General features: G+C 52.7%; 2 protein-coding genes across 5 annotated transcripts in view; one reads left to right on the top strand and one right to left on the bottom strand.

Annotated features, from left to right (window-relative positions):
- The window catches only part of Mroh1 (maestro heat like repeat family member 1), a 71,151-nt gene extending 69,314 nt beyond the window's left edge, over window positions 1–1,837 (top strand). For all 3 annotated transcript variants that reach the window (XM_051189209.1, XM_051189210.1, XM_051189211.1), the window contains 6 exons: window positions 124–312; window positions 594–749; window positions 847–981; window positions 1,053–1,155; window positions 1,228–1,293; window positions 1,643–1,837. In XM_051189209.1, coding sequence (XP_051045166.1) covers window positions 124–312; window positions 594–749; window positions 847–981; window positions 1,053–1,155; window positions 1,228–1,293; window positions 1,643–1,728 — 735 coding nt within the window. In that variant the 3' untranslated portion in view covers window positions 1,729–1,837. The remainder of the gene's footprint in view (window positions 1–123; window positions 313–593; window positions 750–846; window positions 982–1,052; window positions 1,156–1,227; window positions 1,294–1,642) is intronic.
- A 233-nt stretch (window positions 1,838–2,070) lies between these two features.
- Bop1 (BOP1 ribosomal biogenesis factor) lies at window positions 2,071–25,620 on the bottom strand. 2 transcript variants are annotated; one of them, XM_051189212.1, is made up of 16 exons: window positions 25,390–25,620; window positions 23,224–23,397; window positions 15,651–15,731; window positions 4,780–4,934; window positions 4,588–4,705; window positions 4,413–4,514; window positions 4,124–4,336; window positions 3,886–4,047; window positions 3,726–3,806; window positions 3,582–3,651; window positions 3,361–3,493; window positions 3,088–3,268; window positions 2,728–3,016; window positions 2,556–2,640; window positions 2,374–2,481; window positions 2,071–2,301 (listed from the first exon to the last, which is right to left on the bottom strand). In XM_051189212.1, exons 1-16 carry the CDS (start codon window positions 25,603–25,605, stop codon window positions 2,148–2,150), a joined length of 2,322 nt encoding a protein of 773 aa, XP_051045169.1. In that variant the 5' UTR covers window positions 25,606–25,620; the 3' UTR covers window positions 2,071–2,147. The 2 variants fall into 2 exon arrangements, with proteins under 2 accessions (XP_051045169.1, XP_051045170.1); XM_051189213.1 differs by lacking the exon at window positions 23,224–23,397.
- Between the last annotated feature and the right edge of the window lie 38 nt (window positions 25,621–25,658).

Consider the following 25,658-nt stretch of genomic DNA (forward strand, 5'->3'; position numbering starts at 1 on the left):
GGGAGGCCAGAAGACAATGGCTGAGTATAAGGGGCAGCATGGGGAAACTTATTCAGCCTACAGGTGCTTTGGGGAAGAGGTTTGCCTGTAGGCTGGGACAGACTGAATACAATGGTCTCCTAGGTGCAAGCTCATGGCCCCCAGCTCATGACAGCTATGGTCAGTGGGCTGGATGATGGTGACGAACCACACAGTCTGGTGGCCTTGGAAGCTATGGTGGGCCTTGCACGGCTGCTAGATCTAGTGGAGCCACAGGACCTACGGGTGGTATTGCTGCACACAACCATCCGCATCCGGCCCTTCTTTGACAGTGTAAGTTGTAGGACACCCAAAGGCCTGTCTTCACCCTCAGCCAGGTCCTACAGCAGATGCTGAGTTTTAAGATGTATACTTACACTGCTTTGCTGAGACTGGCTCCCTGGTCCCAAAGATCACATCTTCTTTGTCAGCTTCCAACCTCCTGGACTCAACGATTGCATACCCACCCCCAGAAACCACTTTCTAATTCATAGTACAAAAGTAGTAGCTCAGAATGCACACAGGTCTGCCTAGAAAGGGGGGGGGGTTGTAGTGACATGGTTACACCCCTGCAGGAAAAAGTGGAGTTCAGGACTGCATCCATCCGACTTTTTGGGCACCTCAACAAGGCTTGCCATGGGGACTATGAGGATATCTTCCTGGAGCAGGTCGTGGGTGGGTTGGTGCCACTCCTACTGCATCTGCGGGACCCTCAGGCTTCAGTGGCCAGTGTGAGTGACCTTCGGGTTCAGGGGAAAGGGTGCTGGGCTCAGCATGATCTCCCTCAAGCCTGGGAGGAATGTGGGCACAGCACTCCTTTTATCACAGGCCTGCAAGTTCGCCCTGTGCATGTGTGTCCCTCACCTGGAGTGTGCTGAGCTAGCAGCTGCCTTCCACAAGTACCTCCAGGAGGGCCGGAGTGTACACTTTGGGGAGTTCCTCAACTCTACATGCAAGCACCTGGTGAGAGGAGCGCTGTGGGAGACTGCCTGCAGTGGGCTGAGGACCCTGACCCTGACCCTAGTGTTCTACAGATGCATCACTTCCCTGACTTGCTGGGCCGCCTAGTAAGCACCAACCTATTCTACTTCAAGAGCAGCTGGGATGATGTCAGAGCTGCTGCCCCCATGTTCACAGGTAAGCAAGCCCTTTTCTCATCCCACCACACCTCAAGTTTGTACAGCACACAGATTATCCCACCTGCTTCAGGGTTCCTGGTGTTGCATGCTGAGCCTGAACAAAAGCCACAGGTGGACCTGGAACAGCTTATTGCAGGTAAGCACACCCCCAAATCCAGGCCACATGGCCCTCTACCCATCCCAACCTTCCCATCTCTGTTGAGGCTTTTGCTGACCCTGTAGGCATCCACAGGGACTAAGTAATTTTCCTGGATTTCAGGATTTTTTTCCCCCTGTCACTGGTGACCTCATCGTCTCTAGTAATTCACGGAAACTTCTTAACTGTTCCAAAAGAGCTTAAAAAACACTAAAAAAGGAAAAACTATCTTTCCGTTGGCTCCCGAGCCCTCCCAGCAGAGGCCCATCTATTAAGAAGGCAGTGGGCGGCCCCACGCACAGGCCCAGGCCTGTGTACAACTGGCCTGTTCTTCTCTCTCTGCCCACAGCCCTGCAGCTCCTCCTGAAGGACCCAGTGCCTGGGGTGCGGGAGAAAGCCGCTGAGACGCTGGGCCGACTAGTGAAGTTTGCCTGAGGCTGAAGCAATATACCAATTTGTCCTGCCTAGAGGACTCTGCTGCCATCACATACAGGGCCAAGACTGTCGTACCAGTTTATTGCCCAATAAAGCCATTTACTCTTCAGTAGGTGACAAGCATATCAATACCACTCTTCCTACTGGCTTAAGCTAGAAGGGAATCCTGAGATCCCTCTGGAGTACAGTGAAAGGTCAGGAGATGTGTGTGTGTGTGTGTGTGTGTGTGTGTGTGTGTGTGTGTGTGTGTGGTGGGGGGTAATCAAGAAGGCCAGAATATGTGTATATGTGTGTGTGTGTGTGTGTGTGTGTGTTGGGGGGTAATCAAGAAGGCCAGAACAATGGGAATCAAGGATTCTATTGAGTCTATGTGTAGGCACACCCACCCTGTTCCAGGCCACCCACAGTAGTGCGTCCGCCTAGCTGAAGAGTCGGATGGTGCCATCTGCCCCAGAGGAAAAGATCCATGGCTGTGTCGGGTGGAAGGCCACATCCAGAACACCCAGATCACGGGTCAGTGTGTGCCCCTTAAGCACCTTGACGGGCACCAGCAGTGGGTTCTGCAGCAGGTCACTGTAGAAGAGAGAGACTCAGGACCCAGTGGGATGGTCCCCTAGGGAGGGCTGGGCAAGGGTTAGCACTCACTTGTACACCATGCCATGGCAGACAATAACACTGCCGTCGTCTGATCCTGATGCAAAGAGTGGGTATCGGGGGTGGAAGGCCACAGCCCGTAGGGCTTTCTTGTGATGCCTGCAGAAGAGTGCATTGACAACGGGCTCCAGCTGAGGGGGCCCTACTACCTACCTCACCCATAGCCACCTTACCTCAGCACTTTATATGGCTTGGTGGAAAGATCCAGGTCAAACCACACCAGTTTGCTGTCATAGCTGCCACAGATGATGTTGTCACCTAGGGCCAGAGGCAGTGACAGTATTTCTCACAAGACTTAGAGGGATCATCTTCCACCCTGACTTGGAGAATACATGTTCTCCTTACCTGCTGGGTGTACAGCCAGGCTAGATACCCACTTGCAGTTGGGCATCAGCTTCTTGGTAAGTTCCTGGCGCAGCAGGTGGTAAATGCGGATACTGCGCTGAGAGGCCACAAGCAGGAAAGGCCGGGTGGGATGGAAAGCCACACACTGCACCTGTCCATGGCTACGGCGGAATGGGCTCTGGCTGCGCCTCCTGCTCAGCTGGTGGATCAGCACCTGAGTATGTCCTGGGCTGGACAGCACCACAGCCAGGTAGTCCCCTCGCCCATGCCAGGTCACCTGTGTCACTGGCTAGAGAAGAGCAATGCCAGCTGATTATCTAACCAGGTCTGGCATGTTCCCACCCTCTTCCCATCACATACCTTGCTGTGGCAGATACGTAGTCGCAAGCCCCCCTGGCGTTCTTCCTCTGAGGCCTCTAGCCAGCGGGCTGGCTGCAACGTTGGCTCTTCAGGTGGAGTGAAGGCATCCAGCAGCTGGTCTGTGCTGCCCACCAACAGCCGGTCTCCCAGGGCTGGATTCAGAAGCAGCACTGCATCACCCCTATAAACCAGGGCCAGACACAGCCCCTCCTTAGCATAGTTCCCACTTATCTGTCCCCCTTCCCAACCCTACCCCCAGCGTCCTAAACTCACATGGCTACAGCTACTAGGCATATGGCAGGATTAGGGTTCCAGGCAATGCTCCGTACCACACCCCCGACCAGCACAGTCCTCATACAGCGGGCAGTGGCCACCTCCCAGAGCCTTAATGAGCCATCGTCTGAACCTGGATGTGGCAGTAAAGTCTCTCAGCATCTGAGCCTGTCACCCAGATCCCTGCCTCCAGCTCAGGGCAGCCCCCACCTCAGGCCCACCTGAAGCCAACCACTGGCCCCCTGGGGAGACACTGAGGCAGCGGACAAGGTCACTGTGGCCCCTGTAGACCTACAGAGAAGGAAGAATGAAGACAGACATGCACACCCCTGAGGGCATCTGCCCACCTCTGATTGCTCACTTACAAGGGCCTGGCACACAGGGAAAGGCTGAAGGTCTCTTGGCCGGGGGAGCTTGGGGATGAGGTCTTCAGGATCCACATTCACCTGGGGCGAAAGAGCACTTAGTCACTTCACTACCTCTACCCTACACTTCCCCAGGACCCATGTGGACTGTCTAACATACTCTCATCTTGCGTTGCCGTGGGCACAGATACAAGTCAAGGCAACGCTCAAAACGCTCCTGGATGAAGCGGCCATATGCAGGCACTGTCCTCAGGCTGGAGAACTTCTGTGGCAGGAAGTTAAGCTTCCTCTCACAAGGTTCCTGCTGCATCCATGCCAGGCGCTGGGGAGACAGGACATACGTGAGAAAGGGTCAGGGAACATAGCTGGGGACCATACCCATCTCAATGCAGGCTCACCTCCTCCTCGGTGGGCAGGTACTCTGGAGGTGGGTTATAAGACTCAGCATGGCCTGGCAAGGCCAGCTTGGGTGCAGGCACATGCATCTTGTGGCGCCCCAACACAGCATTGGGATCCTCCTGGGCCCACAGGTCGTAGAAGGTAGGGGTGGGGTCCTGGGGCCGTCGAGGCTTGATCCAGCCCATCTTGATGGCATGCACCATGCGAGACACCTGCACACAAAGCTACAGTCAAGTGGCAGCATGGGAACCTTAAATGAGGGGCAGAGGAAGATGATGGGGTGCCCACCTTCTCCTTTTCAATTAGGGATGGAATGAAACTACGCTTGTCAGCTGGGCGGTTGGTCACAGGGTGGATCATGACGTCACCACTGAAGAAATCCACAACTGGCTAGGGAGACAAGCACAGATGTTGGGCTGGGGAGCTGCATGTGCTTCATACCCTAGGGTCAGTTGTTACCTACTTCATAGGGGTTGAAGCCCAAATCTCCAAACTGGCCTCTCTGAAGCCGCTGTACCAGGACCACCTGTTCATCAGTCAGTCGCAGATCACGCCCTGTCATCTTGTCCTGCACAGTGCGCCTGAGGGAAAGCCAGTCAGAGCCACACTCCAGGCCTGAGCAACTACACAGGTTCTGACCCAAGGCCCAACTCACCAGAAATCTGGGTCATCCATTTTGTCCAGAAACTGGTCCAGCTCATCTCGTGTTCGCAGGGGCTTGTAGATACGTTTGCCATCCAGGTCATAACCCACATGTGGGAAGTCATCGTACCATGCCAGGGGCACGTTGCCCACAGTGTTCCGAATGTCCTGTAGCATAGTTACCACGTCAGCACCTGTCCCTACCATACTTGATCTTCTTCTAGCTACCCAAGGACAGAAGAGCCACCCTAGGTCAGCCTCAAGTGCCTAGAGGCCAGGTGACCCAAAACCTGTCCTATCTCTGGCTCCAGGCTCTGACGTGGCATGGCACAGGAGTGCTATGCCCCCTCCCCCAAGCTCTCTGAGGCGCCAGAGCTTTACCTTCACATTTTCCACTGAAGTGATGCCAACCCTAGTCTCCCCCCCCCCCACTGGATTTCTTGGCCAGGGCTCTGGGCAGCCACAGACAGGGATGACCTCATCGCCTATGGGCTCCATCCCCTGGCAGAAGCCTTAGGCAGAAGTGGGTAGTTACAAGGCAGGAACCATGGGAAGACCCTACCTACCCCACCCATGGGGAGACAAATCTCCATTTTGCTCGGCAAGTGACCAAGGACCCCCTTCTAGGACTATTAGTCTCCCACCCCACCCCCCAACTTCACTGGGCAGAACAGCCACATTCCTGGACACACATTCCTGGTTTCAGCCCCTGCCAGCCACCACCCTCACTCCTCCCAGCCTGGGGACTGCTGCCCAGGCAGCCACTTCCTGCAACAGTAGCCACAAGGAGGAGGGGCCCAGACAACGAGCACAGCTGAGTGCCAGCAGCCCCTCAACAAGACCCCTTGGGCCCTGTCCCATTGCACCTGTCCATACCAGCCCTTTCCAACAAGTTCATCCCTCAAAATGCCCTGTATCCTTGCTGTGTACTCTCCACCTAGGAGGCCACTTCCAAATTGGAGGGATGAGGAAGGGAGACCTTATTATCCATTCATGTACTGGCATTGAGGAGCCCCATGGAGAGCACAGCAGGGATGGGGGTGGGGTCGCCCAGGCAGGATGGGTCAAAGGGGCAAGTTTCTGGCACAAAGCACAGGTCATTCCATCTCCACATTGCCAGTGCTGAAGCACCCGACCCCTGCAAACGCGCGCGCATGCACACACACACACACACACACACACACACACACACACACACACAGAGCCTGGCACAACAAAAGACCCAAGTGCACATGGAAGGAGAGTCAGACAGGGTGTGGCAAAGCACTCGGGGCCAGGGCAGCTGGGTGAACTTAGGCATGCCAGGGGAGAAAGCCTCTTGATTCCTGATTTATCTTCTTCCTCCCTGCAGACTGGGTAGAATGGGCACCATGGTCTTGGGACATCAGTAGCACCCCAGAAACTCTCCAACCAGAAAGATGCTCAGGACCCCCTAGGCACAGCTATTGAAAGAGAAAAGGTGCACAAGCTCTGCATAAACTCCTCCAGGCTAGGGAGGGAGGCGGAGGCCAGGCGCGGGGGAGGAGCCGACTGCTATAAAGGCACTGTTCTGCTGGCGGGCCCCACTCCAGTCCGAACACATGTGCCCGCGTAGCTCGGCAGCCGCCACCGCGGGGCGCAGCGGAGACCCCTGGCCCGGCGGCCTGTGGGGGCCTAAAGAGGCGGTATGAACAGCGCACACTGGAGCTGACGCTGCGCCCCCTGCCCGACCCTTGTCCTTTGCCATGCTGCGTTCAGCGCCACCGGGCCGCTACCTGTACCCCGAGGTGAGCCCGTTGTCGGAGGATGAGGACCGCGGAAGCGAGAGCTCTGGCTCCGACGAAAAACCCTGCCGTGTGCATGCAGCGCGCTGTGGTCTCCAGGGCGCCCGGCGGCGGGCAGGAGGACGGAGGGCCGCGGGGAGCGGGCCAGGACCCGGGGGGCGGCCAGGCCGAGAGCCTCGGCAGCGGCACACAGCCAATGCGCGTGAGCGGGACCGCACCAACAGCGTGAACACGGCCTTCACCGCGCTGCGCACACTCATCCCCACCGAGCCAGCAGATCGCAAGCTCTCCAAGATCGAAACGCTCCGCCTGGCTTCCAGCTACATTTCTCACCTGGGCAACGTGCTGCTGGTGGGTGAGGCCTGTGGCGACGGGCAACCATGCCACTCGGGACCTGCTTTCTTCCACAGCGGTCGAGCGGGCAGTCCCCTGCCACCGCCACCGCAACCACCACCTCTGGCTCGAGACGGAGGCGAGAACACCCAGCCCAAACAGATCTGCACCTTCTGCCTCAGCAACCAGAGAAAGTTGGTGAGCAGGGCCGGGAGAAAGGAGGGGTCCCAATTTATCCATCAGCCTACACCTGCCAGGAAGAGGTAGCAGTCCCTAACACCTACCTACACCTGCCACCAAAGCTGGGCCGAAGGAGGGAAGGGCACATAGGAGCCACATCTTGGGACACTGACTCCCATTAATAGTAGTCTTAGCAACCTACAAATATAAGGTCAAAAACGCCCAGAAGGTCTGGAGGGAGGGCATCAGGAACCTGGCAATGCTGAGGGGCTGGCTGTTCCAGGCTTTACTTCCCATCAAGTTGAGAACTGAAAGGAGCTGAATTCAGGAAGAGGCATATCTATAAGACCCCATCCAAAGGGGAATAGTGTGCAGCAGTGAGGCAATTACAGAAGGAACTCTCCACCCAGGGGTCCAGCCCACCTCTACCCTAAAGCATGGGGCACCTGCTGCCCCTCCCCTGGTCCGTGGAGACCTGCAGGGGATGGGCTAGGGGAGAAGAAAGCTGAACTGAGAGATGCTGGCCAGCCATGATTTACTGCTCCGGCCGCACTTGGTGGCACCGGAAAAGCAGGGTGAGCAAGGAAAAACTACAACGGCTTTCCCCAATCCCCATTTCCTCTCCAGACAGCACGCACGAGCTCCTGGGGCCTGAACATCTGGGAAATTTAATTTTACAGTTTCGGCTGTGCAGCAGTGTACTCCCCGCCCCAAAATGCACGGGGGAGGGGGGGGGAGAGGAGATGAGCTGGGGACTGGGGTGCCCTAGCACTGGCCACCTGAGACAATGCCCCAACAGGAAGCCAGGAAAGTCTGGGCAGGGCTGGGTGATACTAGGTCTCCATCCCGACCCTGACACACCCCCATCCCCTCTACAGAGCAAAGACCGGGACAGAAAGACGGCGATTCGAAGTTAGAAGGAGGGTCCACAGCAGCCAAGACTGATGGCACTAGTGAAGGTGGACCCACTGAAGACTCACCGAGAGCCCCACCTGGGACCTGATCTGAGCACAGGTTCCCCAAGAGCACGCTCACCAGGCCAGGCCTGCCCCAGCTGTGAGCAGGGTCTATGAACAAACAGACGTACAGGCGGGCTATGGCTTGACTCTAAGTAGCCCAACACTTACCCAGGCCCACTGGATCTTTCCATGCTGACTCCCTCCCTGGGCCAAGTGTTGGCATCTTGTGTCTTTAATATAATATAAAGTCTGAAAATTTTGTATAATTAAAAATGAAACAGTATCTTCCAAACTGAGGCCGACTACCCTCTTGAAAGGATCTGAACTTACTCTGACCCTAGCTTTCTCACCCTGTCTTCCCAGGGTGAGGAAGAGCGATGACAGGTTCACATCACCCATCAAGAGCTTTGTACCAGGGACCTGTGATGTGTGTGGTGGGGAGGGCAAAAAGGACAGGGCAGGCAGGAGAGGCTGGAGAGGTAAAACAGAAGGAAAGGAGAAGGCGAGCCCACCGCCCATAAGAGGCAGCCTTGCCTCCTCCCAAGGAGTACGGTGAGGGAGGATCAGATGGGGTCTCGTGCTCATGGGCATTTGGTTTCCCCAGCAGTGCCCCATTAAAAGTGGGTATAGGAAGTAAGTAAGCAGTGCTGTCCAGCCAAGCAGGCTACCAGTTCTAGACAGACCTGAAGATACCAATGTCCCCACTGATATCCACCTAAGCCCAGAGACACTTGGGTTCCACTGACTGCCAGGCCTTCTGCCTTGCTTCTAGCTGCACATAGCAAAGATTCCTAGCCCCGACACACTGTCCTACCCAACTCTCCCAAAAATCCCTCTGGCCCCTGAGGTTGATTTAGCCCCTCACCAGGCACTGTGCACAGCTGGCCGATCATTAAAATCCTGCAGGTGACAATTAGTTGAGTGGTACAACAGAGAAGAAAGGCCAGGCCTGACTCTCTGGCTAGGTGGTAATTGGGGAATGGCAGAGGGCACCAGGTGCTGTCACTGGCAGGCCTCCTGGTCCCTGGCCCGGGGGGAGGGGCGGGGGGGAGGGCCTATGTGGGCATCCTCACAGGGCAGGGCCAACATGGCCATGCCTTTGCACTGAAGGACTCCGGGGAATGCTGGTGCAGGAAACGACGGTGTAATTTTGGAGGAAATTCTCAAAGCCAGAGCCATTAAGGCAGGGGTAGGGGGCTGTGTCCAATCTGATAGAAATATAACAGGATAAAGAGTCACAGCGGCAGGTTTTGTTCAGAAAGAAACCCAACCCCAAATTTCCTCCCCTTAATCCTGTAGAAGCCCACAGCTGCTCAGAGGGAGGGAGAGAAGGCAAACTGTCACTGCAGGGGCTTCTGAAGCCCAGGAAGCCAGAACCTGGTGGTGCAACTGGGTCTGAGGGCAGCCACCTTCCATTCTTATATATTCCTCATGCAAGGTTCTGTCTGCCCAGCTTCACTCCCAAGTTACAAGCACCCCGTGACAACGCTGGCTTGAGTACCAACCTGGCAGGGTGTACATGTATTCAGCAAATGGGTACCCAACCCCCACCCAAGGACCCCTGCTGGCCTTCCTCCTCCACTAGACATGGGTCTTCTACCTCTCACCCATGGGCCTCACATTTCAATACTTAAGTATTGAACTCTGGGAGGACCAATAACTGAGTGGTACCTGCTTCTGTGGTCAGCGTGGCTGGGCCAGTGTCAGGACTAAACCAAAGGAACATGCACACAAGAGGCTCTAGGAGAAAGTCTCCAAAGAGCAATCTGGAGAACACTGTGGGATGTTTGTCCATATGTAGAGGCTGGCAACCTGAGTAGCAAGCATAGCTGGGGACTGTGGGGCTACAGAAGCCCCAATAGGCTTCTCCAATAGGCATCTCATGGCCTAGAACACGGTGGAGGAGGAAAGAGCCAACTAAGGGTTAGGGCAAAGCAGGAGAAAGCAGGGAAGCCCAGGAGCTGGCCAACTTGAGCTTCAGTGAGACTGAATGGTAGGCCAGAGTCAACCAGACAAGAGCTGGAGGCCTGGGTGTCAAGAGGGGTCAGATGAAAGGGAATGGGCTACGGGGCTGGAAGGCTCTCTAGAGACCCAGATAGTCCGGGTGCGGCACGCGCCCGGCCAAGGCCTCCACTGCAGGGCCTGACTCTGAAAGCAGCTGCAGCTTGGCCAGCCTCAGGCCCGGGCAAGCGGCCCAGCCACTCCCTAAGCTGCACCGGTAGCAGTGGCTGAGGGCTTGGCCCGACAGCCAGCAGGAGGAGGGGAGGGGTTGGGGCGGGAAGAACACTCCGTCACCCTCCACTGCTCCAGATTCAAACCAGACTGGGGGGGTGGCATGGTCCATTCCCATCCTGCAGTTCCACGTGAGTCCACAACAGCTTATGGCCAAAGAGTGGCAGGTGCTCCCTACCCACCACAGCCACTGGCATCCTTCCCAGTGGGCAACTTCACCCTCCACTACACTGAGGAGCTGTGGGATAAAAACCAAGGGCTCCCTTAGTGTGCCCCACAGAGGCAGCTGGGGGGGGGGGGCAATACCATGGGCCAGCAGCCACCCTTTCGAGCTGAGCTGGGCTGGAAACATTCGGCTCAGCCTCAGCTGTCAGCTCCCTGTCCCCAGCCTGGGGAATGAGCTGCTGGCGGCACCACATGATTCATCACCAGGCCTGCCTGCACCCCAGGCCAGCCGCCCTCGCCCTGCTCAGCACCTGCAGGCTGCCAGAAAACACATGTGACCCCTTTGGGTCAGGCCCAGCACTGAGACCCCAGGCCAGGCTGGTGGAGGACAGACAGACCCAAGTGCCATGCTTTAGGGGAAAGGGATAGCCAGCCCTAGGAAAAGCCAGTGAGATGAAGTGGGTTAGGTCCACATCCATCTCTCCATCTGATCCCATCTCTTTCCCCCCTCTCCCCCCACAACACCGGACACAGTGTCGGCTGGGACTTTTCCGCTCGATGAGCCCCTCCCCTCCCCCTCCCCAAAGTGGCTGCAGCTGTCAGGGCCGCAGATTGGAACTGCAGGTATGGGGCTGGCCCGCTGCCCACCTCCCTCCCGTGTCTGTCTGCAAGAGAGGAAGCCAGCCCACCTCTGGAATCCTTCACTCTCTCCTCGTTCTGCCTCTCCCACCTGTCCCCCGGGAGCATGGGGTCAGCCGCCTCGCTCAGTCTCTCTCTTCCCTGGCCCCTCTCCGATTACAATGCGGGTAGTGTTCACTATTGCTCAGCTCCCCCTGCACCAACCACCCTCTTGTCTCAGAGCTCATGGCCTTCCTGTACTGCCACCTCCCCCTCATGGGGTGTCTTATCTCTCAAAGTGCTCAGGACTAGCCAGCTGGCCTGGCCTCACATGGCACACTGACCCCAACAGAAGGTTCCAGATGGGATGCTAGACTCTGAAACATACACTAGAGGCCTGTTCAAGAGACAAGAGGTAGAGAGTATGTTCTGAGGCCAAACCAGATGAGACACAGCCGGGGTTGACCAGGCAGGTACCACCTTCAAACTTACGTTACCAAACTGCTTCCGGTCCCCCATGCCGACCATCCCTTGAGGGGCTGACTGAACCCACCCGAGCTGTAGACACCTGGGAGCCTACTATTGCTTTCACCTCTCTAGCAGAAGAACAGAGAGTCAGAGTCTTTAGGATGTGTGGATGACACTGGGGAGAAGGAAAATAGCTGCCCAAGGCCCAGCTTGCTTGTCCCTCTGCTGTGGCTGAGGGCTACTCTGAATAGAGTCAAATAGTGTTCTCCCCACTTCTGCAAGCAGGAAGGGGGGGATCTCTAGAGGCTGAGGGCAAACGTCTTGCTGAGTCTCACTAGTCAAGCTCAGCTGATGCTTTAAGTTGGGAGGTGGGTCCAGAGTACAACACATGCTCACCTCCTTACCAGCTCTCCAAACTCTAGACATCTCCAAACACTCAATGTGGACAATTTCCCCTATCTCTAAGCACTGCCCACATATACAAGGTTGCTGAGTATGATTCCTATCCCAGAACGCAGTCCTGGCCCTGTGGAGCCCTGTTTTGTGCCTTCACAAGCTCAATGTAACCAGTATTTCTTGCCTTTCAAAATTCTGCCCTTGCTGTACTCCAGAGCTGCTCTCCAGCTGTCCCCTAGCCCTAGCAAGAATATACAGATCTTAAGTAGTCTATCTTTACATGCCACAGCCAGAACCAACTCTAACCCCTATGAGAGACAGGTGGCTTCTTCTACATGCCCCTCTTTCACCTTCCTCCCAAGGCACATTTCCCCCCCCCCCCGCCCCCCGCTGTCTTGAGCACTCTGATGCAGTGTGGCTCTTAGAACCATCAGGCCAAGAATGAAGAGATGGTACTAGAGGTCTATCTAGGCAATAATCACACAGTAAGTAGTAACAAAGACACATGTCCAACCATGTCCAATAATCACTGGTAAGCTCCTAGGTTGGGCAGCCCCAGTGGGATGGAGCTAGACCTGATTGATTAGTCTGAGTCTAGCCAGAGGCCCTAGTCCGAGGCAGGCATAAGGCTAGCCTTGGGTGGATGGCTGCCAGAGCAGTCTGTACAGACCCGGGTGCTTTCTACACACAGCAGGGAGGGCCACTCACTCACTGGAAACTTGAGCCCACAGGCTCCCCTGACAGCAGTAACACAAGCAAGCATGGAGAGAATAGAGTGTACACAGGGAGGTGGCCAGGACACTGCTGGCAGGCGGGGGTGGCCCCGGAGGAGCAGAGACCGCCAGCGCACTGGAGGCAGCTGCCGGTTCAGTAGCTGGGAGAAGCCATTAACTGTATTTGGCGGGAGAGTAGAGGGGATCACAGGTTCTGGATGCAGACAGGCCAGACCATGTTCCTGTGGGATCCTGAGTTATAAATCAGGCAAGGCCAGGGAGGTGAGGGGGTGTGAAGGCTGTAACAAAGACCCCAGACCCATTGCCCTTGGGGTCTGGGGAAGGATACTGGCAAGGAGACGAGCTCTTCCCAGACTTTTCAGGCCAGAATTCATGGCTCCCCTGAATTCTTCATACTGGCCACACTTCTTGAAGAACAGGGCTATAGGCCTGATGAGCAGATGTATGGACTTCTCTACCTGACCAGGCCTAGCTTTGGTTTTTCCTAGTTGCTTGAAACATGAGGAGGGACAGCACAGCCACTCACCAGTCCTTCTATCCCAGTCCACCTCCCAGGGGTCTCAACTACTGGATGAGATCACGTCTATGAAGCCCCACTGCTGTAAGGAGATGAAGTGGCCATGAGGGGGTGGAGCAGACACAGCACAGCTGCTCCTCAGTTGCCCCCCACCCCTATCCCTACCATGCCAAGCCAACTCATCTAGGGGGCTCTACCCCCCTCAGCTGAGCCCATGTCTGTAAATCAAGGGGAAGAGGAGGAGCTAGAGTACATTTAGAAAATAATGATTCAGGCTGCTCAGGTTAAGAGTCAGTGATGTTGGGGGAACCCTCAGAATACAACACTGGCAAATGACAACAGGGCTCAGAAGCTCCCGTGTTCCCAAGGAGTGGTCTAGAGAAAAGCACAAGGTTATCAATGGAGCATTTCCACCTTCAAATGGCAACAGGCTAGACAGGCTACACCCATTCCACAAGACTGTAGTCTCTCTAGGCTCCGGCTGAGGTCACCACCACTGGGACAAACCACATCAACACTTTCCCAGTACCCCTGTCCAGAGTCTGCTGCTATGGTATGGCCAACACATCTAATTCTGCTACATGGCTCACAAAAGCCAAAAAATCCTGGGATTGTTCTCACCAAAGACTGTCCCTCCAGAGGCCCAGAAAAGTTTCTGATCTTTCTACGTGTGGGGCAACCAGGGTATAGCCAGACAATGCAGGCCTCAGTTTGTGAAGAACCCTACATGCATGACTGGAGATGTCTGTTGCCCTCTGGCCTCTCCATCAGGCAGCCTGAGGTGGGCTGAACTCTTCTTCTACCCTGACCCTTAGCCAGGCACTGATGTCTATGCCCCACTCCCTCTCACCTGTAGCCACCTTGCTCTGACAGTAAGAAAACCAAATGCAGACTCTAGCAGGGAACAAGCCCCAGGAAGCCTCTGGGGAAAGATGACCATGTCCAGACTGGCCTGGCTCTTCAAAGCAGAGCTCTGTGGTCCTTTCTAGTTGCTGGACAGCTATACTGACAATGTCAGCAGATGAACATCTGTACTACTGTAGAACGTTACTCAGACTTACACATGTGACATTTACCACAACATAGGAGAAAGGAAGCATCCCTCATACCATATCATAGCACAGCATGAGGCTGCCCGGCCTTCTCTAAGGGCCACTGGACAGGCCCACTGGGGCACACCTCCCTGAGGGCAGGCAGGGTCAGACAGACCTCTTTCAAGGCACTGACAAGTTCTGGAAGTCCCTCCCCCGACTCCTAGCCCCCATATACAATCATCATTGATTTCTCAAAATACCAAGCATAAAAAAGTAGCCAACAGGATGTAGCTGCCGACAGCTAGGGCTCCCGTGGGGTTAGGGGGAGGGGAGTCAGGCAGGGAGCCTTGCTGTGCGGGCCCCCCTTGCCGGTGCGCCCGCTGCTCCGGCCAGGAAACCAATTTATTTTGTTTTGTCTCTGTTCTCTGAACATGCAGCAGAGGCTGAATCGGGCTGTCGGCCAAGGCTCCTGTAGACACTGCCAAGAGAGCTTGAAGGTGGGGAGGAAGTCCAGTCAGAGAGGGGGCGCGTGTCTCCCTGAGGCCTCAGGGACAGCCCCTGACAGGCAGGCAGGAAGAGCTCCTCAGAAGAGGGCCCATCCCCATAGGCCCCACACTAAAGCCAACATGAGACTCCCAGGCTTACATTTTGAGCTATACAGTGGCCACCGCTCAGCCCTGGGACCAGGCCTCACAAGGGAGGGACAAGCTGCTATACCCACCTCATAGCTTCTCAGAGCTTCCAGACCCTGCTGGCATCCTGGACACAGTCCATACCCTCTCAGAATCTCTACACCCTGGGGATTCAAGGAAACCCCAGCCTAGCATGCCACTTTCCTCTCATGGTATAAATCCCCTGTCCTATATAGGAAAGTCAGGAAGGTATCACAGTAGTCATCACCAAGAGACACCAGAAAAGGGAACCAAGTCAACAGGGAGACCAGGAGACGCCAGTCCTGCTACTGGTATTACTGTGGCCACCCCTCAGACAAGGTACAGACCGACTCATGTTAATCCATGCCTGCCACCCTCAGCTTAGAGTACCAACACAAGCTATGCCATAGTAAGGAAACCAACCCTGACCCCGTGACCACCTTTAGCTGTGAATGCCAACACAGGCTATGCCATAGTGAAGGGAACAACCCTGATCCCCTGTGCCCACAAGACAGACAAGGTACAGCTAAGCCATGTGCAGCCTCTCCTTTCCAACCTGACAATGACACATGAGTACTGCTTCAGTCTTCTGTCCCAGCCCCCAAAATTGTTCTTCCAGATTTGAGGAGGGCCTGAGCCAGGCCGCCTACTTGGAGGGAGTGAGTGCAGCAGCCTCATGAGAACAGTAGGGCCCTGCAGCAAGGCCAGAGAACACCCCAGTGTGCTGCTAGCTTGAGATGAAGCACTGATGGGTTCCTTGAGGCACCAGCTCAGCCCCAGCAGGAGGACTGTCATCTCAAATAGCAGCAAATCAAGTTCAGCTAAGTCCTACCTCCTCATCAGAGCTGTCCTCCTCATACTCATCTCTGGTCAGAGCTCCCTCCTCCTCTGTCCTTGGACCAGGGGGGCCTGCCTGTGGAGAGAAAGGGAGAAAGTTACTTTGGGGGTTCCTGGAAGCCCTCTGACTATCAGGAGGACCTAGCTCACAGTCCAGACCCATTCCCTTGGTAAACTACCTGGGGGAAACCACTCTCCCAGTGCTGGGATTTAGATCCAAACACCACGCGAAACACTGTGCCACCCCAAATCTCTGAGTAGCCCCAATCTGGCCCAAGGCCAGTAGAACTCAGCATACTTCAGGGCCTTAGCCACTGTAACCTGTACCATGGAACCTACCTAGGGATGCTCCCTCCAGGGCTGAACCAACCTCTGCTCTCTAGTAGTCAGACAATGGGTAACACTAGGTGACAGGCCAAAAGGAAAGGGCTACTAAGAGCAGCGGGAGGCAAACCAGTCATGAGGCTGGCTACCACTCACCCACACCACCACCACACTAATATTAAAACCAGCTGCACTGGCCCAGGGCCAGTGGTCCCACAAATGGTCCTACTGGGCCCAGATCTGGCAGGGGAGACTCTATTCAGACCTGCTCAGACCTAGGAGCAGGGGCACAAGGAGAGGTGTGAGGAGAGCAGAGCCACCACTGGGGTAGTGACAGTGTAGGTAGATGACACACTGTGGGGCCTGTCATAAGGGACACCTGGACCCTGAGAACTATATTCAGGCTACACCCACTGGCCAAGGACCTAGAGAGATGCCCCAACAACCCTCAAAATACTTAGAGACCCAGACCCCAGGCCCCCTCCACACCCACCACCTTGTCCCTTGGGTCAGAGTGGGTGCCCCTGAGGATGCACACTCCAACCTGGAAAACAGATTCTCCCGTGACTGGGGAGGCGGATAGCTCAGACCAGATCAGGTTTATTGGCAGAAACAGCTGATGGAGAAAACAGGCTCACCTCTCACCCGAGGACAGTAAAGAGCTCAGAGCAGGAACCCTGGTGTGTGGGCGCCCTCGCCCAAAGCCCCATTCCCTCTTACCCAGGCAAGAGCCAAAGGCCTGCTCTTCCTCCAGCCTGTTTTTCCCTTCAATACAGAAGACTAAGTTTTTCTCCAGGCTCAGTACAAGGCAGGATTCAGTTTCCCTATCTCCCCACTTCCTCGCTGTACAACAAAAATGGGTTGCAAACCCCAGCTCAGAATAGGGCCCCTACACTCAGGGCCTCAGCAATACAACTGGCAGCACATCTGTCTCTGCCTGAGCTCAGCTGGCCCTTGGGCAGCAGCATGACAACACCAAGCTTCTAATCAGCCACTGTTCCCAAGGCAGGTGCCTAGAGCCCTGGCCTCAGGCAGGGCCCCAACACTTCAAGTCTCCTCCCAAATACTGTACCTATATGAACCACAACAGCAGTGCTTACAGGCCATAAGCAGAGTCCTGCGGGAATCAAACTTGGTAGCCAGCACTGTTTGTGTCTTCACTGTCCCAATGAAGTATAGTGAAGGGTATACCTGGGGAGCCAAATGCAGGTAGGCCTTTGACAAGGGTTACAATCACCAATGGTGAGCTCAGGAGTTCCTTCCACATACATGCTCTTTCCAGGCACATGGATTTAGTTGTAAGGAAGAGCAGCTTTAGTCCAGACTCCATAGCTGCAGAACAGGCCACATCCACCAGAGGGCAGCACTGAACCAGAAACCCAGGAACCAGCTCCCTGGGAGAAATGAGTGCTCTGGGCCTGTGGAGGGTAGACATTCACTCTGGGAACAGATCTAGGAAAACACATTTTCCCAATTTTCTCTGTTCCCCTTTTTGAGGCAAGGTACTGCTCTGTAGCCTAGGATTGGTTCAAACTCTCTTCCAAATCCTGCATCCTGAGTACTGGGTTTATAGGTGTACATTTGTTTTCAACTTAAAAATTAAGGGCTAGAGAGATGGCTCAGAGGTTAAAGAGCATGGACTGACCTGGGTTCAATTCCCAGCACCCACATGGCAGTTCACAACTGTCTCTAATTCCTGTTCCAGGGGATCAGAGACCTTCACACAGACATACCTACAGGCAAAGTCCCCCAACAAATCTTTTTTTTAAAAAAATTAAAGATGACCACTGAAACATCCAAAGCACAGACAATGAAATAAAGGTACAGGATACTCTTACAGCTGCCAGTTTCCCCTAGGTCAGGGGTCCCTTTGAAGCCTGGCTGTCTACACACCTCACTCTCCCAACACAAAGAGAAGGTGGTGAGGTCTGCAGCTAGCACCCACTGTGCAAAAAAAAAGGACACACCCCTAAAAAAGCTCAAAGCCTAAGCCTGACTCCAGAAGCCTTAACCAGTATGGCAGCCTCAAACAACAGCAACATTGACACCCAATGAGAGGCGAAGTGGCTGGTGAAGGAGCAGGGTATGAGGTGACAGAAAGGCTCAGAGAGATCAAGGAGGCATTAAGATGCCAGGCCCAGTGGGATACCCCTTTATCTCACCACTCGAGAGGCAAAGGCAGGTAGAGCTCTGTGTATTCAAGCCCAGTCTGGTCTACATGGTAACTCCTGGACATCCAGAGCTAAACAGTAAGAATTTGTCTCAAAAGGAGTGGGGCAGGGGTGAACAGTAAGGTATATACATCTTGAACAGAGGCAGAACAGGACTAAAGCGCTGGCCAGGAAGCCATCCCCACAGAAGCCAGCAGGAGTCAGAGCAGCTAGAGATCAGGATAGGTGTTGGGAGAGCCACAGGAGGGGGTGATCACCAGGCACTGAAACAATAGTTTGAGAAAAAAAAAAAAAAAAAAGCCCCCCAAAAGGAGCTAGTGAGCCAAATGTGAAGAAGGAACCCAGGAAAGGCAATTCTTGCTTCCTCCAGACCTTGACCTCTGAGGATCAGGTATACTTCTGCCTAGTCCAGGCTGAGTGTGACTACAAGGACCAAATACAGAGACAGATGGGTTCTGAGAGGCTAGAAGGGCATCCAAATAAACAAGTTGCTTTTTTTTGGTTTTAAATTATTTTCTCATTGTACGTGGGATGCACATGTGAATGCAGGTACATGTGAACTACAACATACACATAGAAATAAGCGGATTAACTTGTGGGAGGTGTTTTTCCATCATGTGGGTTTTGGAGACCAAACTCTGGTCATCAGGATCGGTGGCAAGTGCCTATACTGGCTGAGTCATCTTGATGGCCCTAAACAATCTTCTTATAGACCAGCAAGAGAATCTATCTAACCAGGCCAGGCTCCACTGTCACTACCAACCAGGTATAGGACAGAGGCCATGCCACCTCTTGCAGGAAGCAAGCCGGGGTCAGCCAACTTTCCATCCCTTCCCTGTGGTGCAGAAAAGCCACTTCCAGCATGCCATGACTCAAGGCAAGACATGCCAAGACTACCTGCCCCTTTCCTGCTCCCTGACACAAAGACACACACACACACACACACACACACACACCCCAAATCCCCAACACATGAAGATCAAATCCAGCATGCTACTAGCAACACAAAAACTATGCATAAAGGAAACTAAAGAACCCAGCTGGACAGTAACAAGATCCCAGGCCACTACCCATATCTATGTCTTGGGCCAACATAGAAAAGGATAGAAGAATTATGCAAGTATGACTCATCAATGAGAAAAGACTGGCAAAAGGTACCTACCTAGTTCTAAATAAGTGCCAGCAGAGACTGAAAAGCCAGAGATAACATAAGATAAAAAACTGTTTTTGAGCCAGGGGTATGCCTTTAATCCCAGCACTGGGGAGGCAGAGGCAGGTGGATCTCTGAGGCCAGTCTGGTCTACAGAGTGAGTTCCAGGACATTCAGAGCTACACAGAGAAACCCTATGTTGAACCCCATCCCCTCAAAAAGAAAAGTAACTCAGAAAAGGCCTGAGGGAGGCTATGAAGACAGCTCAGTCAGCAAACACTTACCATGAAAGCAAGAGAACATGAATTCAGATCCTTAGCAACTACATAAAAATGTATGAGCCAGGAGGATCACTGTGAGTTCAAGTCCAGCCTGGTCTACCTAGTGAATCCCAGGATAGCCAAGCCAGATGAAACCTTGTCTCAAAAACAAAAACAAACTGGGCAATAAAGGCACACACCAGTGTTCAGGAGTATCTCTGAGTTCCAGGACAGCCAGGGATACTCAGAGAAACCCTGGGGGGGGGGGGGGAGGGGAGATGGACGGATGACTAAGCATGGTAGTGTATACCTGCAATCCTAAGGCTAGAGAATCAGGATAGGAAGACCCTTGGAGTTTGTTGGCCAGCTAGTCTTGTCAGTGAGTTCCAGGTTTCAATTAGTCTCTGTCTTAAAACAATCAAGTGAGGGTCTCAGAAGACAGAGGTAGGTAAATCAATGTGAATTCTAGGCCAGTTAGAGCTACAAAGTAAGATCCTGTCTCACAAAGGGGGAGAAAGGGACTTAAGGGCTGAAGAGACAGCTCAGCATTTAAAGGGAATCCACTCATATAACAGTACCCACATGAGTTAGCTCATAACTGCTGGCTAACTCCAATTCCAGGGGATTGAATGCCTAAATCCATGCAGGCACACCCGTGAGTGGACAGATACACAGACACACACACACACACTTACTTAAAACAAACAAAAGGGGGCTAGAGGAACAGATCAGAGGTTAAGAGCACTGGCTGATCTTCCAGAGGACCTGAATTCAATTCTCAGCAGGCACATAACAAATCACAATTGTTTGTAACTACAGTTCCAGGGGATGCTACATCCTCACACAGGACACAACACCAATGCACATTAAAAAAAAAAAACAAAAAAAAAAAAAAAAAAAAAAAACAAAGCTGGGCAGTGGTGGCACACGCCTTTAATTCTAGCACTCAGGAGGCAGAGGCAGGCACATCTTGAGTTTGAGGTCAGCCTGGTCTACAAAGCCAAGTTCCAGGACAGCCAGGACTCCTAACAGAGAAACCTGCCCTGAAAAACCAAAATAGACAGACAGACAGACAGACAGAAATAAAAAAACAAACTGGCACCAAGGACTTTACCAACCCTGCACAAGCAGTTGACTCTACCAAGCTCACCAACACTGCGGCTGGTTGCTCACATCCTCTGCCCTAAACAGACATTCCATGTGAGGCTATGTGAGGGACCCAGGACCCTCACTAGTATCAGGGCTAAGGGGACTGGGAGAAGAGAATTTCCATGTTAGGCAATGGTGACTGTAGACAGGTAAAATACTGCAAACCTGATGGCCTGAGTGTGATCCCCAAAATTCACAGTAGAAGAGAACCAACTCCCACAAGATGTCCTCTGACCTCTACACACATGCTGAGGCACATGCACAAATGTACTCACACATGTAACAACAATTAAAACCTAACTACAAATATATATGCTCACCACAAAAGGCTGCCCTTCCTAAACCTGAAAGGGCTTGGTCTGCTTTACCCACTAGAGGGAAGCAGCCTGGACTGAGACTTCATGGCCCTGGACACAGTGTTTGACAGCCAAGACACTCTGGCCACGGACTGTTCATTTCAGAACTGGAACATAAGTGACAGTGCTCTACATGTTCTCACCAGGGTCCATACCCAGGACTCAACATACAGGACAGACTCTTGAGTGTCAAATTCCTAGAACAGAATATATAAGACCCTGTTGGATACACATTCTTCTGCCCAACAAGATGACACTCACTGCAGGGAAACAATGACCCTTATGTACCATACCTCATTCTGACTTTCATGCAATGACTCTTAGACACATAGGGAGCACCTGCAGACATGTACAAGAGCAGGGACGCAGGGGAGGGGCATGGATGAGTAGGTTCAGGGGGTGTTTGTTCAAGGGACCTGAACTGACTAGCTAGCTAGCTGGGAGAATTCCTGAACACCTTCTCCCCAGCCCCAGATACCCACAGCTCCTCCACAAGATGGCGCTAACACCTGGCCTCCAAGCATGCCAAGACAACTTCCAAGGCATTTCCCAGCTGCTGATCTCCGGCATGCCCCAGAGCTATACTGAGACCCCAGCAAGGCATTCTTGCTAAGGGTGGTGATAAGTCAGAACTCCCTAGTTATCACATGAAATGGCGCACATACCATGACTGCTACCTCTTCCTTGCAGGGTAAAGACAGAAACAGACACTTTGACATAATGGAGTAAGAAAATGGGGGTGGGGGAAGAGGTGAGGGCAATGACACATGTTGGGTTGGAGAAACACCAACACACCACACATACCTCAACATACATGTTTTTAAATTTGTTTTATTTTGAGCTGGGCAGTGGTGGCGCTCACCTTTAATTCCAGCCTTCAGGAGACACAGGCAGACAGATCTCTATGAGTTCAAAGCCAGCCTGGTCTATAAAGTGAGTTCCAGGACAGCCAGAGCTGTTACACAGAGAAACTCTGTCTGGAAAACCAAAAGAGAAAAGAAAAGACCCAAGTATGAGCAGAAGAAAACAAGGAGTCAAATGGACATGAATGGGAAGAGATACCCACACACAAATCTACTCAACATCAAATAAGGACAAGATGGTGCCAGCTGAGGTGTAGAGAGCTCTTGTCTCCCTTGCAAGACATCCTGGGGCCAAACCCCAGGAGAACCAAATAGAAGAGCAACTCTGGGGAGACAGACAGAGAAAGGGGAGGGATAAAGCAGGGGGAAGATAGAGAGAGAGAAATGAGGTCATTGCTATGAACTGGCTCTCAGCTAAGTGAAAAGACCTTGCTCAGTCAAATAAAGTGGAGAAGAATCAAGGAAGACACCAGTATCAACTCTGGGCTCTACTATACCCACCCACACTGATAAGCCCACGTGAAAACAATGCACTTATACACCACACTCACACAAAAACAAAGCAAAGCAAAACAAAATTCACAAAAATAAAAAACTCAGAACTCCCCCAACCTTACAAACCATGGTCAACAATTTTTTGACCTACTATAACTGAAACAAACTAGGTCTGGCTTCTTGGTTTCCAACCCGACAGCAGACTTGATTAACCAAGGTCATGATTTCCAAAATACCAGAGCCACTAAAGTGTAAAACCATTGCAAACTAGTTTGCAGAATGCTTTGAACTGCTGTATTTTAGTCAAATTAAGCTTTTCTTTCATTTTTACCAAAGAGTGCAGCCTTCTCCATCAGTACAGCAATCCACTGCCTCGGGTGCCAAGGCCAGCTGACCCATGGGCAGATGGGCTGGACGCCAGTAGCTCCTGCTCTTAATGCTGGACACTCTACCTAGCACTGACATGTCCATCTTCAGCTCTACCTCTAGAAAACTCAATCCAATCTAGACTAAGTATAAACCTACTGTCCCATAGAGGTGGCCTCAGAATTGTCTGAGGGGGAAAGACACAGGCATGTGGACTTTCATAGTTCTCAAACAAGGTACAGACACCTCTCAGGTTGCAAACTAATGTCCTGGGGCTCAAATGTGTGAAGACAGATATATGACCAGGTTCCTGAAGACACCATGGAGGGGACAGCATGGTACAGCTCTGATAGAAGCCATAGCACAGCAGGCACTTCCTCTTTCTGGCCACACTCATGCACAGGGGAGTCCAAGAGGGTTCCTCATTCACCCACCTGTACCTGAGCCCCACAGGCTTTCTCCGTTCTATTGCCGTCCTTATCACAATCAGCTCCATCCACTTCTTCAGTGTAGTCCTCGCTACTGTCACTGCCAGAATCTTCAAGGCCTGAAAAGACACTCTCCTCGCTGTCAGAGAGACTGGAATCAGCGTCTCGGAGGAGAGGGGGCTGCAAGGAATCGCAATGTTTAGTAACTGCCACCTGGAAGGTTCACTAAGACAGGAACCACACATGGGAAAGTTGTGCCCCTGGTCACATGTCTCTACCTGCACCAAAACTATCCACCCAACCTGGGCCCTCCTTATCACCTGCCCCAGAACAGCTATGTCAACCCTAGTGCCCTGCAGCAGAGGGACTTTTCAAGTACACACTGGCTTTTTGGAGCTCAGTTCTCACTCACTGTGTCACCAAAACCAATTTTCTTCTACTAAAAAACTCCACACCCTACCCTGGCACCTAAGGATCCCAGAACTGGAAGGTCACTAGCTAGTAATGGTGCTGTGAGCCTGGGAGGATCAGAAATTCCTGAAGGCTTTGACCAATTGTAGTAGAAGCTTCTTTCCTTTGAAGACAGGGACCAACTATTGATGGACTAGTTGGAGAGTTGAAGAGTAGTGGAATGAATTGAAATTTACCTACAACAAACTATGAGAATGGCCCTCATGTGTTCGTATGTTTGGTTCCCAGTTGGTAAAGTATTTAAGAAAAAAATAGAAGGTGTGGTTTTGTTGGAGTAGATGTGTCACTGGGAGTGGGCTTTGAGGTTTCCAAAGCCTGATCACGATACAAGAGCGCTTAGTTACTAAAAGCTCTTAACTACTGCCCCAGTGTCTGCCTGCCTCCTGCTTGCCTCTGAAACTTAAAGCAAGCCTCCAATTACATGTTTTCTTTTTTGTTTGTTTGGTTGGTTGGTTTTTGAAGACAGGATTTCTATGTAGCCCTAGCTGTCCTGGAACTCACTTTGTAAACCAGGCTAACCTTGAACTCACAGAGATCCACCTCTATGCTGGGATTAAAGGTATGCACAATTACTGCCTGGCTACCTGCTTCATTTTTATAAGTTGCCTGCTCTCTCTCTTCTTAGAGCACAAACAATTCTGGCCATTTCATATCTACCAAAATATGACAATATACATTGTGAACAAGTCTCAATCATCAGCCTCCAAAAAAGTTGAGCAAGAACTTGAACACTCTTTAGGAAGCATGTAATTGCAGAAATTTCAATTTCACTGTTTTTCCAATAGGCTAAGTATTGCTTAATTGGGTTTTGAATTCATGGTTTGTTTTTTAATACAAGATCTCACCATGCAGCCCTGCATGGTGAACTCGATATGTATACCAGGCTGGCCTCAAACTAACAGAGATCCATCTACCTCTGTCTCCTCAGTTCTGGGATTAAAGATGTGTGCCACTGACACTGGCTAATTCTTGCCTAGTTGAGTGTCTTTCATTACCAACTATTTACAGCTCTAGTGATTCCCTTACTACTGACATCTCCAAAACTCAGTCACATATCATAATAACAAGTAAAAGTAGTACAGATAGTTAGAACACAAACAAAGGGCCTACTACCTAGAATTGCATGTAGGAAACAGCTTAGGCACATTTCATAAAACAAGAGGACAGCTTAAGGGATCCAATAATTGTGGAATCACCTGTAAGAGACATGGTTGTGAGTGCCTTCTACCACCTATATCGCTGGAGCCTCACCAGGAAGCCTAAGGAGCCCAGCAACAAGGAGAAGCAATGATTCCATGACAACCAGTGCTGGATGCCCTGAGTCCCATTCAGGCTTCTATATTCTCATGTCCTCTTTTATTTCACAACACACTTGACATACTGGCATGGTAACACAACAAGAGTACAACTAAAATCTTTTTCTAGGGCCGGAAGCACATATGGAAGGTTCAGAGATTGTGGTGAGAGGCACCTTTAAAGGTCTCTTCCTTCCTTAATAATCTTCAAGCCGGGTTCTAGCGCCCCTCGGCGCAAGTAGTGCTCTGCTGAGGGTTCCAAAATAACACCCAGGACAGGACGAGGTTCTTCCGGGCTCTAGGCGACCCCCCAGTCACCAGACACAGCACCAAGGTCTGGCCTCCCTGGCTTTGCCACGTGCACACCTGGCTCACAGAAGGATGCAACCCACCACCTCGAGGTTACCTCTTGTGGCTGCAGCTCCTGATCGGGTTCCAAACGCCGCTTCCCTGACAGCGATTCTGGTGACAAGTGGGGCTTACCACACGCCCCCGCCATGCTGCACCGCGCCGCGCCGGCTACGGATAGACTGTCACTTCCGGCAGCGAGCACACCTCGTGTGCCCTCAGCCACGCCACGCCCAACCAGGCTCTGATTGGTGAGTAACCGGGATGAAGCCATTTTGCGCAGCCGTAGAGAACGGCGGGCCACCCAAGGGCAGGGCCAGTGGAGTG

Source organism: Phodopus roborovskii, unplaced genomic scaffold (genome assembly GCF_943737965.1).
Source record: "Phodopus roborovskii unplaced genomic scaffold, PHOROB, whole genome shotgun sequence".
NCBI classification, from domain to species: Eukaryota; Metazoa; Chordata; class Mammalia; order Rodentia; family Cricetidae; genus Phodopus; species Phodopus roborovskii.